Raw genomic sequence first — 14,305 nt, 5'->3', positions numbered from 1 at the left:
CCTCCTCCTCCGTCCTCCTCCCTCCCTCCCTCCCTCCTCCTCCTCCCTCCCTCCCCTCCCTCCTCCCCTCCCCCTCCCCCCTCCCCCCCCCCCTTTTCCCCTCCTTCCCTTTCCTCCACCCTCCCTTCCTCTTGTCTCTCACGTCTTGAACCTGCATCGGGGATGTCGGACATCAACATCCCAGTATCCACGATGCTTCCCACAGAACATAGCAACTCCTCCTGTCTGTTTTGTCCAAGGATTACATTTGAAAACTCCACCACCACCACCTCCTCCTCCTCCTGCTTCCCTCAACCCCGTCTTTCTCCCTCACTTCCTGCTGCTGCTGCTGCTGCTGCTGCTGCTGCTCATGCTGGTGCTGGTGCTGCTCGTGCTCCTGCTTCCGTCCCCTCGTCATGGTTGATACCGCACCATGTTCCCGAAGGACGCGACCTTGTTGCAATCAATGGCCTGCAAACATCACTGTCATCATCTCATTGGATCTCTTTGAAAACTCTCACCTGGCATCGTCTCACTTTTCTCTTGCCATTTCTCTTCACGTTCACGTAGCCCGGTGGCGAGTGCAGTAGACAGCATCCTGCTACCATGTCACGACACAACACGAGCTTGCCGGCAGACTGACGAGGTATCCTCTCGTGCGGGAGGGCAAAGGTCGGAAGTTTTGTGCATTGCGATCCGTCCCAGAGGATAGCAGAACATCTCCGATTCTTCACATCAACATGTCCTGTAGCAACAACATGTAAACCATGGCCATCTCGACTATCTCTTGTCCAGATAATTACACATCACCTTCTTTCCGGTGTTTTGCGCATGCTACCGCAACTTTGTTTGAGATATCTCCATATGAAGCTAAAGTTGTGCAGCCCGGCTGCATGCACTTGTTTCTTCCCCTTGCAGCAGTATCTGTCTGGTTCTTCAGCCTTCTAACACGAGGTTGCTTCTTCGATCTCTTGATCTTGGAGGCCCCATGTTGTCCGAGCCGGTCTCCACAGATGTCTGCATGCCCCCCTTCCTTTCGTTCCGAGATTTGCAGTTCAGCAGCAGGATATAGGGCGGGGGAGGAGGAGGCAGGAGGGAGAGAGCTGCCAGTTTCTGGGGCAATGCATACAACCATCACCACCATCATGATGGCGACCGGAACAGCATGCCAGAAACGCTCAACTTGTAGTGAAGCCACTGGAAGGAGGAAGGAAGGCAAAACGAGAGGATATAGAATGGGTTTCGAGAATAGAGCAGGAGCACAGGGGAGCAGGAGCAGGAGCAGGAGCAGGAGCAGGAGCAGGAGCAGGAGCAGGAGCAGGAGCAGGAGCAGGAGCAGGCGCAGGAGCGAGAGCGGGAGCAGGAGCAGTACAGGGCAGCAAATCCTTGTGCTATTGATATTGTTTCTGCCTTTTTATTCCGCTATAGAAAAGTTTTAGTTTCTGTCGGGGGGGCGACAGTTTGTGCTGAAAGAAGCGATGCGACTTGCTCCTGCGCATGCTGCTGCGCCTGCTGCTGCTGCTGCTGCTGCTGCGCCTGCTGCTGCTGCTGCTGCTTCTGCCCCAGTGTTGCCCGATAGTGGAACATCTCCAATGTCTGCATGTCACTTCTCGAATACCCGCAATCACGGCGTTCAACCAACTTCCTCCAGCGCTGTCGCCATCTCATGTGTGATTGAAACTGCAGTTCTGTCCCCGATCAAACTTCAGCATGAAAGAAGAGGGACTCTTGAACGAGGGTGCTACAGGTGAAAAGGGCGTCAAGCTTGTTCGTGTGTAATCGCTGACGGTATGCGATAAGATGGCGTCTTCGGAGGACCGATGGACTTTGGGCATCTTGTAAGGAATCCACGTTGACGATTCTGAGATCTGATCGATTTTTCGACTCCTGCCTGCTCTCCCTTCCTTTCCTCTTCCCTGATTTCCTCTTCCCTTTATCATTCCTGCTCTCCATGCTGTCCCGACTTCTGTCCTCTTCTCTCCCTGCTCTGTGCATGCTTCCAGGAGGCGCAAAGATCTGAGTTCACCTGGAAAGAGTATCTCTGTCAGAACCACAGCTTGTTGTCCTTATGGTTCGCGGGCGATGAAGCTGCCGTATCGGTCACCACGCATATTCCTTCAATCTAATCTCTCACTCTCCTCCTCTTCCTCAGCTCGGAATGTTGCCGTGCTCTTGCTGCGGTCCAACCATAGCAGAGGTCCCATTGACACCTCGAAGTCTCAGCTGCCGATCGACTGATGGTTTGTGTTCTTTGCAGGGAGTGCCCAGGCGGCAGAGGATTTTCATCTTTTTCTTCACGATTTTTTGCATTTTCTTCATCACTGTTGTGGTATGACAATGTTGTACTGATGTTGTTATCTCCATCAACGATCACGGCAGGTCAACGTGAAGCATCAAAACCCAACTTGGCTGTGGGTTTGGATGTGAGGCACTTTGTTCGCTTCCTCGCACTGAGCTCGCTGAAAACAGCTGGAGTTTCTTGTTTGCTCTCCCAATCGCGTATCGCATCAGGAGGAGCATTACCAGCATTTCCGCGGCACTCAACAGCTCCTCCTCTCCTCGCATCCTCGTTGAGGTCCCTGCCCTCTGCTCCTCATGCTAGTTCATGCCTTTACCAGGAAGCTGCTCTCGCTTTCGTTCTCCTCCTCACCCTCATCTTCGCGGCCTCTCAGCAGGGCTTCAGGTGGAGAACTGTCGTGCTCGAGGTCAGCTGACCCGAGGTGCCTCGTCCAGGAACGCGTCCGGGCTGGTTGGGGATTACTTCGGTGGGCTGGCTGCATCTTGGGTAGGCAGAGGGAGAGGAAAAGACTGCGAGGACCTCACGGTGGAAATTTTTAATGCGCAGATCGGCGAAGCCTCCAGTCTTCTGGCTTTCTATTTCTTCGCACGGTAAGGCTGAGAGGAGGAGGAGGAGGTGATTCCTCTTACTTCCTTTCTCAGCACTTGCTGTCCCTGCTGCTTTGGGTCTACAGCATGAACTGCCTACTGGAACTGCGGGGTGACCTTGCGGCGGAGACGGACGTTGTAGCTGGAACCGTCCTTACGCTCCATTTGGAGCTCGACTTCGGTGCCCTCCCAGTCCTGGATGATGCTGAAGACCTGGTCGAGCTCCATGCTCTGCTCTAGTTCAGCTGCTCGTCAACTACAAAGTTTGCGCTCTCACCTCGACACGCCTGGCATCAACGGAGACGAGGATGTCGTCCACCTGGATCAAGCCGTTCTCGGAGGCTGCTCCTCCAGGCACCACCTTCCCAGTCGTCAGCACAGGGTAGCAGGAAAGAAAGACGAGAATAAGGGTAATGAGAGGAGGAGGAGGAAGATATGGAGGAGGGGAAGGGGAGGAGGGAGAGATGGAGGAGGAGATACCTGGAGGATGTAAATCTTGTCGGCATGTGTGTGATGGTCATCCTGCAGCGTCGTGAGTTCTGGTTTCTCGCAGCATGCACAATGCTCACATCAAACTTCCCGAGAAGGAGACCGACTCCTGCCTTCCTACGAGGAGCAGGTGCACTGAGCTTCATGCGGGACTCAGCCTTGAGAGCTTCAATCTGCCTCCTGCAGAACAGAGTTAAGGCACTTCTAGACCAGAGGAGGGAGGGAGCAGGGTGGAGGGAGCAGGGAGGATGGAGGGAGCTTGGCAGGTCTGGTCACCTGAGCTCGGCGATGATTCCATCGCAAGGCTCATGGCGGATTTCGATCTCTCTCCTCACTCGCGCTCGGTGATAGCCTCCGACTCCGCCCTGGAGGCTCGATCAAAGCGCTGAGCTAGATCGCTCGCTCAGACCTCTTGCGGCTCTCCACCTCTCTCTTCAGCTGCTCCTGGAGCAGACGGAGCTGAGCCTCGAGGTCTTGCATGGCCTTCTCGAGCTGTAAAGATTCGCGTCACCATGGCAGCCGGACTGAAATTGGCTGTTTGCCTGCTCGCGTCTGGATGTCTCGATGGCCAGGTTCTCCTTGAGCTCTTTGACGTTGTTCCTCTCCAACTGGAGCTTGCCGTTGGACTTGCGATCACAAGCACGTCAGTCCCTCTCACCTCCAGGTTCCGCACTCTCACCTCCTGCAGCTTGCGAGCAAGATCCTGCGCATTCTGCTCAGCCGAAGCCTTCTCGCGGAGAGCGACGGCAAGGTCATCCTCGGCCTGCTCGAACATCATGATCATGTTCTCATAAAGACCGTCACCCTCACCTTGCGGAGTTTGGCAAGGAGATCGTCCATCTCCTTCTTCAGAGCTGCCAGCTCATCTCTTCTTGCTTGCGCGTCAGCCTGTGTCATGATCACTGTACTGAGAGGACGGGACGCACTTAACAGGTAACAGCAAGTAGCGAGGGGGTGGGAGGGATAGAAGGGATGATAGGGCAGGCAAGAGTTTGGAAAGTGGGAAGGGCGCCAAGACATCATGATGTTATACCAGGGCACTGTCTCTGGCCTTAATCAGTCTGGCCTTCTCGTCGTTGCTCTGAGCAAGAGCTTCCTCTGCCTGCTTGCGGAGGATCTTCTCATTGGCAAGGTCCGACTCAGCAGCTCTGCGAAGAGCATTCTCGCTGTCGAAAGCAGCCTGAATTTTTTGTTAAAACTCGTTCTCTGCAACATGAATTCACCTTCATCTTGCTCAAGTCCTCGAGAGCAGCGGCAAGAGAAGCCTTGGCGGCAACGCGAAGCTTGCTCTCCATGGCGCAATCCTGCTCCGCCCTGACGAGACTCGTGAGGCAACAAGAAACCCTTCGTCTCCCTTCTGTCTTCTCCCTTCTCTCACCTCTTGCGAGCTTTGGCTTCAGCTTCAGCATTCGCTATCGCTCGCTGTTTGGCTGCCTCCGCAAGGAGAGTCTCCTCCTCTGTTCAACTGTCACCCGTGGTCGTACCCTCCAAGTGCCAACCTGCAATCTTTCGGAGACCGTCGGCCCTCTCTGCGTTGGCCTTCGCTTGAGCAGCTGCTTGCCTGGCGTGCTCAGCGGCAGCTTCAGCTGCCTCAAGAGCCAACTAGGGTGAAGCTCAGGGAATCAACTGAGCCTACACTGCACAAGCTTGCCTGCATTCGGGTGAGTTGCTGGGACATGGCGGCCTCTGATCGCTCGGCAATCTCTTGTGCTTGTTCCGCTTGCGTGACAGCCTCTTTCATCTGCACAAGTGAATCACTGGAGGCACAGAAACAACTCTCTTCCCCTACCTCAGCAACCTTCATCTCGGCCTCAGCCAACTTCTGCCTGCAGCGCCCCATCAGATCCAAGAGGAGGTCACAGAGATCGACCTGTCGAGCTTCGCCTGGTGGAATGCTGCATCCTCTCTCGCAAGGGCCTCTTGCTGGGCAATGATGGCCTTCAAAGGATCAATCAGCCTGAAGCAAGTGGAACGGATCCGATCGATCGAACCAGCTCGGCCTTCCTCTGGAAGTCCAGGGCCTTCGCAAGCTCTTTCTGTTGACAGTCACGGTATGAGAAGAGCAAAGGCTGGCAAGGAGAAAAAAAGAGATGATGCTCACTGCTGCCTCCTGCTCGGCAGTGTGCCTGCAGAAGTTGTTTAGATAACCAGTGATATCAACCTACTGCATGTCACCTTGCCTTCGCCTCGGCGGTTGCGATGCTCTCCTGGCGGGCACGAGCGGCTTCGGCAGCTGCGACATCCTGGAAGAGACGATGGATTTTAGAACAAGAAGAGGGCAGAGCAACAAGATTGCACCTTCTCCAAGACAACCACTCTTGCTTCAGCGGTGACCTTAGCGTTCTCTGCAACAAGAGTTAGTGTTCAAGAAAACTCTCAATACGGCTCTTCTTTCACCAGCTTCCTTCTGCTTGCTGAGAGCTGCAGCGGTCCGATCCTCCGCCTCCTTGCGTTTCTCGGCTTCCAATCGTTCCGCCTAAGTACTCATGGTCAACAAGTTGTTGGTCCACTTCAAGGTGTGGCAGTACCTTCTCAGCAGCCGCAGTCTTCTCCTCAGCCTTGAGCAACGATTAATGTACCGACCATGTGAGGGATTTCAGAAAATTACCTGAGTCTTGGCCTTGAAGTATTCCTCGGACTTTTTGATCGCATCTTGCTTCAAAACCTCCTCTTCCTCTTTTTTGGTTTGCAGTGTAAGTTTGAAGAATTTTCGTGAAAATGACGCTCTTACTGGCTTTTCCTTGAGCAATCTCCTTCTGCAATTGCTCTTTCGAACGAGCGATTTCTTTCTGATCCCTAATGACAACTCTCATCAAACGTAACGAACTCGATTATGAGATATCATCACCGCTCGTTGATTGCTTCGTTACGAGCATCTCTGAGCGAAGAAAGCTGCTGTTCGTAATCTGCTTTCAAGTCTGCGACCTGCTCCGTGTACCTGCAGGAAAGTAAATCGCAGATGTAGCAAACCAACGGGCTAACTTCTTCTCTGTTGCCTTGAGGGTATCCTTCAGTCCAGAGACGTCCTTGTTGAGCTTCTCATTGGTCTTCTTGCACTCCTCTGCCTCCTTCAGAGCGATGGCAAGCTCCTCTTCAGCACGTCGTCTTGCCTGCAGAGAGGTTAAGTCTCAACCTCTTCCATGTTCCCACCAACCTCGATTTCTGCAGCACGAAGGAGAGCAGTCTTCTCCTCCACACGCTCGAGGTCATCCTGCAGCTCCTCAGCGAGGGATGATAAGGCCTTGTTGTTGGTGGGAGCCTTGTCGGCCGAGGTGTGCGACCTTGTCCTCGAGTAGGTGCTGTCAATGTTTGCAGTCACCAGGGAGAGTTCTCCATTCTGCACGCCAGACACGAGAACACGATCCATGCGTCCACCATCCCATGCGACTGCCTCGACAGTAAGACAACAAGGTTCAAGCATGTTCGGAGCATACCTCCAACATCGCCTTTCCCGATGTCATAGATGGTTCCCAGTCCGTGCTGGCGAAGATTGGGAGCCATTTTCACTCTCATGCCGACCTTAGGCTCGGCATCTTTGCCAACAAACTTGACGTCTTTGTCTTGAAGAGTTGGCATCGCCGGTAACCTTGAGGACATAAAATCCTATCAAGACAACTCAACCACAACCCGAATAGATGCTCTCGAAACTTCAAACGATAAACTCTCACGACAGGCTTGCAATCCTTGTTTCTACTCCATCGCTGCAAAGTCTCCACCGTTCAGAACGACTTGTCTGTTCTCTGTCTCTAACATTTCAAGAACTCAACCATGATAATCTCTCTTCACTCTTTCTTACTCCATTCCTTGTTCTCCTACTCTAAACAGCATTTCGTCGCTGCCATTCCTCTCCTCGCTGCACCCCACCTCCAAACGCACCTACCCTCTGGTACAGGATCCGACTCCTGTCGTTCAAGGGTGCCCTACCACCTGATTTCCACTCGCTTTCATCTTGAAAGACGGGTCATCACATACAGTATACCCGTCCCCCGATGAAACTACCCCTGAAGTTTAGTACCCTACCTCCCCTCGGTCAAAACAAACTAGTCAAGGTCCGATGAGGCGGTACTGAAAGAATCCTATAGAGAGAGGAGTGAGGGGGTACTCTGATGACCCTACTACCCCTCATTCATGCCTTTTTCACATAGAGGTGATAGGTAGTACCCCTTCATTTGTGTCGGGAAAGTCGTGGGGTGCATCGGAATACCACCGGGTACCGTGATAGCAATAACATTTCGCATCGGGGGGTGCTACGTGTTTTAACTCCAGTAGGTGGGTACCTTGCAGTACCATATGGGGGGTTGGTGACGGTGCCATATCAATCGTACCGGTGTCCCTGCCCTTTCGAGTCCCAACGAAGGGTCAGCCCACCTATTCAGTAGGGTAGTTTCAGGAGTAAAGAGTAGGTGGGGTATCTTGACTGAAGGGGTAGTAGCACAATCCTCTCTAAGATCATTTTGTGGGATTCACAGGGTCGAAGGAGGGGGTGGGGGTACGAAATTGGATCTTTTGAGGGTACAAGTAAGTGGTGGGATGAGGGGATTCCAGAGGAAATTTTGAGAGGTTCGACGATGGGGTAGGGTAGGGGTAGGCCGGGATTTCTATCGGATCAACTCCGAGCCGGCTCATAATGTTTTCATTTTCTCTTCTCAAAATTTGAATTTCAAAGAAGAAGTTTGAGCTTACGCGAGTCAATGTTTTCGCTCCGATGTCGGAGCGACGAACATTTCGGCATTTTTGAATTCTCTTCCGAGTATTTGAAATTCTCAGTCAAGTTTGTTTTCACAGGTATCACTGATTTCCTTGAGATGCACCTCGACAGGAGTTCGGCGGCTCCGAATTATTTTTGCAAAGATGAATATTGTGCAGTGATTTTGAAAATGAGATGTAGGATTTGCAGTGCTCTTTGTGACAGGACACAGAGGAATCTGACATGCTGAATGATGCATTTTTGGAGGATATCGGGAGAGATTCATGAGTAAACATGAATCATTGATGATATGCAACACAAACACTGAGTTGATAGACATGAGCTGATAGATTCCTAGTCCGAGTAGGAGTAACCCCGGAAGAGTAGGGAGAGAATGAAGGTGTACTTGCTTTAGGTGATTCACATAGTTGGTCGGAATAGCATTCAATTGCAAAGAAGAAATGAAAGTGATTTTCTTTCCTTGCGACGAGTCTGTTTCTCCCCTCTGACACCTTTGACAGGTATTTTTGCCTGATCATCGACATTCCAGCATTGTTGAGCCAGGTTTGCTAGTTCTGGTCCGTTAGGAAAAGGCTAACAAATAACGTTACAGGATGTCGAGCGCGAAAGAAAAGTTCATCGGCAAGGATGTCCAGCCGAAAGTCGGCATGCGCGTCTCGATGGCAACCCCATTCAGACAGCATGGCATCGGAACCATCTTCGAAGTGGGATCTCAAGATGTCGCTGGTGATGGTAGACGTGTCCTTCGGTCCTTGCTGATGGTTGTTCTTCTCTGGCAGTGGTGTGGGATGGAGGAAGGATCGATCGGATCCTTACCTCCGCTACGAAGCCTGGCGAGCTGACTCTGATCGAGTCGAAGCAAGATGGGTCAACTTACGTCCGGACGAGATCGCACGCGGACGAAGAGTTTGAGTCCCTCCTGACCAACGAAACTCTGGGCTACCTGGCAGAGGAGTTGCAGGATGATCTTGAGCGTGCTGAGGAAAAAACTTCCCTGCTCCGAGCGATCGAGAACGAGGTGAAGGCGGGATGAGTTTGCAAGATTCACTGATACCCTCCAAGGCAAGGAGGAAGACTGAGCAAGAAATCTCCGAGCTCAAGAAGGATCTAGAGACAGAGAAGGACAAGAATGATAAGTTGACGAAAGAAGTACAAAACCTCAACGACACTCTTCGATCCCTTCAAGCGAGGTCAGGATGTACTGCATCCATATAATGCCGCTGATGTTCCATGGCAGCCATGCTCAAGAGCTTCTAAGGTTGAAGGCTGAGTGCGATTCACAACTTCGGTCGCTGCGCGATGCCCGTGATGAGGCTGTTGCTGCGAAGTAGATGATCACTGGGAACGTTTGTTGGTTCACGTTCTTTGTGCTCGTTCCAGGACTAAGGCCGATCAAGATCGTGCCATTGCCGAAGCTCTGAGATCCGAGGCTGAAAGAACAGTTGCGGAGGTTTGCCCTGACGCTCTAAGATGGAGGGCAAGTCAGAGCTGATGCATTTCGAAATGGCAGATGAAGCTACTGGTAGCTGAGGCTGAGAAGAGAGCTCAGCTTGAGAGTTCGTTGAGGCTCGAGGCCGATGATCTCAAGAGCCTTGCCGAACAAGTAAAAGATTATGAGATGAGATGCGACGGAATTCTTGTGATGTCGACATGGCAGGCAAAGATGATCGCTGAAAGGAATGCAGAGGCTGCACAGGTCGCAACAGCAAAGGTGAGGAACCAGAAGAGTTGAGTATGAAGATTAGAAAGTTGACGTGTTTGGTTCAAGGCCATCGATCAGCTGAAACAAGCTGGTGATTGTTTTCATTTCATCAATCTCTTGCCTTCTTAGTTTCAACAACGTAGAAATCAAGGCTGAGATTGCCGAGCGTAACAAAATCCAAGCTATGACTGAGAAGGTGAGCAAGCAAGAATGCCTGTAGGGTCCACCTGATGGTCACGGTTGCTTCGTTGTGCAGGAGATCGCAGAAAGGGGAAGGCTCAGATGCGAGGTGATGGCAACAGCAGAAGCTAAGGTAGAGCACACGCTCTCCTTGTTCTCCTTGTAACTTTTTCTGCAGGCAAGAAGGATGGCAGAGAAAGACTGCGAGGTGAAGACAAAGGAAGAGTGAGAATAAGAGAAGATCTGACCCGATTCTGCAAGAATGAATGCATGAAAAGACAAGAGATGGAGGTGATGTTACGTTTGTTGAAAGAAAGAGCGCTGATTTCTTTGCAAGAAAACTGCCAAAGCTGCGCAAGCAGCGGCTGAAGAAGCCGAGGCAAGAGCTCTGAAGTCTGCTGAAGAATGCAGGCAAGTTGCCTGTCTGACACGTAAAACTTCGAGGAGTTCTACTCTGGAACTATTTATCTGAGCAGCCGTGAAGAGCCTTCATTCGTCGTGTTGATACTTTAAAAATGAAATGTTGACGTGAAAGGACAGAAATGCTGTGGAGATGGCCAAGCACGCAAATCTTGAGAAAGCCATGGTGATTATGATCAAATGTTTGAACTCTGAGGTTGAATTTTCTCTCTACGTAGGCAAACGAACAAGCAGAAAAAGCAGTGCAAGTGAGGAACAACAAGTTTGTGTGGATTGACGCTACTCACCATGTGAGAATAGGAGATGAACCTGGCAAAAGAGCAGAAGATACAGGTCTAAAAGTGGGAGGGAGGGAGGGAGGGAGGGAGGGAGGGAGGGAGGGAGGGAGGAATGGAAGGATGGATAGATGGGTGGATGGATGGATGCAGAGGTGGAGGAAGGGAGGGAGGGAGGGAGGGAGGGAGGGAGCGCTGTAGCTCTCCTTCCTTGACTAGCACTTCTTTGCACAGTTCGAAGAGCTGGCTCGTCAAGCTCAACAGCTTCAGGTACTTATCCATAATCCAGAATTACAAACCGTGAGATTCTCCTTGCAGAAAGCAGCTGAAATCTACGCTGAAGAATGTCTTGAGAAAGAGAGAAAGGTCTGGCTTCTCTCCGTGGTGACTGCTTTTCTTTGCTGATGGTAAGTCGCAGTCGAAGCTGGTAGCTGCAGAAGCCGACGGACTGCGTTCGCTAGCTGGTGATAGAACCTTGCGTGTTTCTTGTTGGCTGTGTTTCTTCAGGTCCCTTGAGTTAAGGTTTCCTATCAGCTTCCCAACTTTGACTATGCTCCACTGATCAATCATGATTCTGCTGTCTATTCATTCGATTGTCGTGTAATGTCTCATTGATTTTTTTGCATGCAATGTGTATTCATGCTCTCTAACTTGGGGGGAAATCGCAGAGTCGGCTAGACTGATTGCGGAGAACGATAAAGAACGAGCTCTTCTTCAGTGTTTGACCGAAGCCAAAGTGAAGAGGCTCGACGTTTCCCTCCCATTTCACTATTGTGCCGCAGGCCCGGAAGTTGGCGGAAGAGGAGAGCAAGAGGGCTGAAGACTCGAGATGGTGAAGACTAGAGAATGCCGTTTGCTTCCTGACTCCTGATGTGCAGCGAAGCTGAGAAGTTGGCTCGAGCTGCAGGTCGGACCAGGGAAAGAGGAGGAAGGAAGAGAAGGAAGGGAGAGAAGGAGGGGAGAGAGCAGAAGGGCAGATGGGGAGCAGGAGAGGAGGAGGAAGAAGAGGAGGAGGAGGAGGAGGAGGAGGAGGAGTTTCTCAACCATGCGGCAATGGAGATTGATTCTCTTGCAGATGATGCTCGGATGGTTGCAGAGGCAAAGATGAACGAGGAGATTTCGAACCGGATAAGAACAGGCAAGCCAGCTGTGATGTATGTCTGTGATGCAAATTTGCGCCCTTTTTCATACATCTTGTTTGGCACGTGGTATTTGACCTGCTATCCAAACATGCGATTCATGAACTGTTGTATGTTGATATTGAACGCCTGAATTGTTGTGTTCTGGGTCCATCGAGGCTTTCTTACTTTACATGGCCTTCAGAGAATGAGAAAAACAACTTGATCATCACTTGTCAAGCTGCTGAAGCAAGCAAGGCCGCTGCTGAAGTGAGATCCTCTTCCTTCCTTCTTCATGTCTTCTTTGTTTCGTTCCTCTTCAATCCCCTCTTCTTGCTCATCATCGTCCTTGCTTGACTCCCTTCTCCCTTTCTTTGTTCTTGCAACTGCGCCTACACTCTGTTCTTGTTTTCTCCTCTTCCTCACTTGAGGCTACAGGAAGTAGCAAGCCAAGCAAACAAGGACAAGCAAGCCGCGATCATGGCGGCGAGCGAAGCACGCAAGGTGATCTTTTCTCGTTTTGTACTTTCGTTCCCTGCCCCATTTTTTCTCTTCCTTTCGTCCTCTCCTTGGTTTTGAATGTCTTATCAGCTTGCCGACATCGCAAATTTGGAAGTCGAGAAGGCTCGCAGCGCAGCAGCAGGTTAGCTGACTTCCTTTCTTCACTTCATTTCCTCCTCACAACTGCGCAGAGGCAAAGTCGCTTGCACTGCAAGCAGAGAACCGAGCGCAAGAGGCGCTTGTAAGTCATGCAGTGGTGGTGGTGGTTGTGGTGGTAGTAGTGGTAGGGCACGTTGGATAGCAGATAGTGGTGGTGGTGGTGGTGGTGGTGATGTAGGAGGAGGAGGAGGAGGAGGAGGAGGAGGAGGAGGAGGAGGAGGAGGAGGAGAGAGAGAGAGAGAGAGAGAGAGAGAGAGAGAGAGAGAGAGAGAGAGAGAGAGAGAAGAGAGAAGGAGGAGGAGGAGGAGGAGGTTGTGGTAGTGGTGATGAGAAAGCTGACTTCGACTTCGACCTATGACACTGACCTGTGATGGCAGAACGAACTTGCGAACAAAGAGAACGCAATGAAGAGAGCAGAAGCTGTCGCAGCCGCTGAAGCGAAAGCTCGCAAGATTGTGAGATCAAATGACTTCCCCGTGACAATTGCAGTTGACTTCCTCCGCAGGCGGAAGAGAATGCCCAGCAGGCGGCAGAGCTGTCAAAGGCGGCCAAGCAAGAGGCTGAAAACGCGAATGAAAGAGCTCGAGAGTAGGTGAGAAGTATAGAGAAGGAAGTGTAATGCCTTGCTTGACAGGTCTGAGAGAGCAAAACAACAAGAGATTGATCTGAGACAAGTGAGGTCTTACGTTCCTATCTACATTCCTTTTGAGAACTCAAACAGAAAGCGGAAGCTCAGAAGACTGAGTTTGCGATGATCAGCGAAAATGCGCGAGCAGCGCAGAAGGCAGCAGAGCTTGAGAGATCTCTTGCAGATGAAAGGGCGATGAAAGGTTGGAGAGGAAGGGACAGGGAGGGAAGGGAGAGGAGGGGAAATTCTTCTCACTTTCTTTCATTTCGCAGCTCAACAAGAAGCTCAAGACGCGAAGATCGCGAAGATGGAAGCAGAGGCGCTCACTGCTCAGGTCTGCACTGAACCATCAGCACACGCCTTTCACTCCCAATGCTACCTAATCTCGCTTCTTGCTATTCTCGCAACTTCTTCCTTATCTCAAATACTTTCGCATCTCACAATCTCATACCGTCTCAATTTCACTTCATCATTATCTGCTTCTTGGATTTTGGTTCCTCCTCCCCACGCCCTCTGACCTTTCTCTAGGCTATGCAGGAGAAGCATGAGGCCGAGATCGAAGCGTTCGAGGCCATCCAGATGTGACCCTCCTCTTCCACCTGCTGCTGCTGCCTTTTGCTCCACTTTCCCACATTCTACCTCAATGCCTTGCTAACATACATCCCAGCAAACAAGAAGCAGAGCGAGAGCGAGACGTTGCCATGGTAAGTCACAAACCTTTCTCTCTTCCAGCTGCTACTTCTCCCCTTCCCTTGTCTTGCTCGCAGCATCTTGTTCTCACTCTTTCTCGTTCTCTTCCTTCAACTAAGACTTGGCTCAGACTCAAGTGCGAAGTCTCATGAGGCGAGCAGAGAGTGAAGCCAAGGCAAGAAAGATCGCAGGTCCCTCCTTGCCGTTCATTATATAACTTTCTCCTTCTCCTTCTTCTCCTTCTCTTCCTCCTGCTCCTTCGGTTCTTGTTTGATTCTTCTGCTGTTTTTTCATTTGTCTCTGTCGCTTTATCGTTCCTTCTCGTTGTCCAACTTCGATGTCGTTGTGCCCTCGTGACGACCTTTGTTCGTCAGAGCAAGACGCTCTTTTTGAAGCCCAGGCCAGGAGGAGAATTGAACAAGAGTGTGTATGACGACGAATAGGAGGAGGAGCAGAAGGAGGAGATCGTAGTATGATGAGCGGGAAGGGAGCGAGCGGTGATCATTGTTGTCGTTGGCTTTACTCGCTGGTCGTCTGATGACGACGTCGTTCTTGTAGTAGCAGCGACGT

General features: G+C 51.3%; 3 protein-coding genes across 3 annotated transcripts in view; 1 reads left to right on the top strand and 2 right to left on the bottom strand.

The window, feature by feature from the left end:
• Window positions 1-1,126, bottom strand: part of GUITHDRAFT_133742 (hypothetical protein) — a gene marked incomplete at both ends in the record, with an annotated part of 2,305 nt that extends 1,179 nt beyond the window's left edge. The window contains 4 exons of the mRNA XM_005839644.1: window positions 120-151; window positions 412-450; window positions 501-724; window positions 790-1,126. Of these exons, the coding sequence (XP_005839701.1) occupies window positions 120-151; window positions 412-450; window positions 501-724; window positions 790-1,126 (632 nt within the window). The remainder of the gene's footprint in view (window positions 1-119; window positions 152-411; window positions 451-500; window positions 725-789) is intronic.
• Window positions 1,127-2,961: 1,835 nt separating this feature from the next.
• GUITHDRAFT_101873 (hypothetical protein) lies at window positions 2,962-6,951 on the bottom strand (the record flags this gene model as incomplete). The annotated part of the gene is made up of 27 exons (XM_005839643.1): window positions 2,962-3,096; window positions 3,143-3,226; window positions 3,346-3,387; window positions 3,435-3,534; window positions 3,690-3,719; window positions 3,764-3,846; window positions 4,013-4,117; window positions 4,165-4,242; window positions 4,388-4,534; window positions 4,578-4,668; window positions 4,733-4,811; window positions 4,854-4,956; window positions 4,991-5,095; window positions 5,144-5,180; window positions 5,225-5,292; window positions 5,346-5,390; window positions 5,456-5,480; window positions 5,530-5,597; window positions 5,653-5,699; window positions 5,752-5,830; window positions 5,883-5,912; window positions 5,963-6,030; window positions 6,086-6,150; window positions 6,203-6,292; window positions 6,337-6,464; window positions 6,509-6,741; window positions 6,789-6,951. 27 exons carry the CDS (start codon window positions 6,949-6,951, stop codon window positions 2,962-2,964), a joined length of 2,328 nt encoding a protein of 775 aa, XP_005839700.1.
• A 1,704-nt stretch (window positions 6,952-8,655) lies between these two features.
• On the top strand, window positions 8,656-13,630 carry GUITHDRAFT_101872 (hypothetical protein; the record flags this gene model as incomplete). Its single annotated transcript, XM_005839642.1, has 28 exons — window positions 8,656-8,788; window positions 8,842-9,080; window positions 9,125-9,252; window positions 9,300-9,389; window positions 9,443-9,512; window positions 9,573-9,773; window positions 9,831-9,855; window positions 9,908-9,960; window positions 10,021-10,077; window positions 10,123-10,169; window positions 10,485-10,530; window positions 10,583-10,654; window positions 10,859-10,909; window positions 10,958-11,005; window positions 11,058-11,103; window positions 11,308-11,375; window positions 11,422-11,471; window positions 11,518-11,546; window positions 11,963-12,027; window positions 12,196-12,261; window positions 12,349-12,400; window positions 12,450-12,499; window positions 12,795-12,872; window positions 12,923-13,005; window positions 13,052-13,091; window positions 13,139-13,247; window positions 13,318-13,379; window positions 13,574-13,630. 28 exons carry the CDS (start codon window positions 8,656-8,658, stop codon window positions 13,628-13,630), a joined length of 2,115 nt encoding a protein of 704 aa, XP_005839699.1.
• Window positions 13,631-14,305: the final 675 nt, after the last annotated feature.

The sequence above is a fragment of the Guillardia theta genome (assembly GCF_000315625.1).
Source record: "Guillardia theta CCMP2712 unplaced genomic scaffold GUITHscaffold_8, whole genome shotgun sequence".
NCBI lineage: Eukaryota > Cryptophyceae > Pyrenomonadales > Geminigeraceae > Guillardia > Guillardia theta.
Note: the sequence above shows the minus strand (reverse complement) of the source record. Positions and strands in the feature narration are given on the sequence as shown.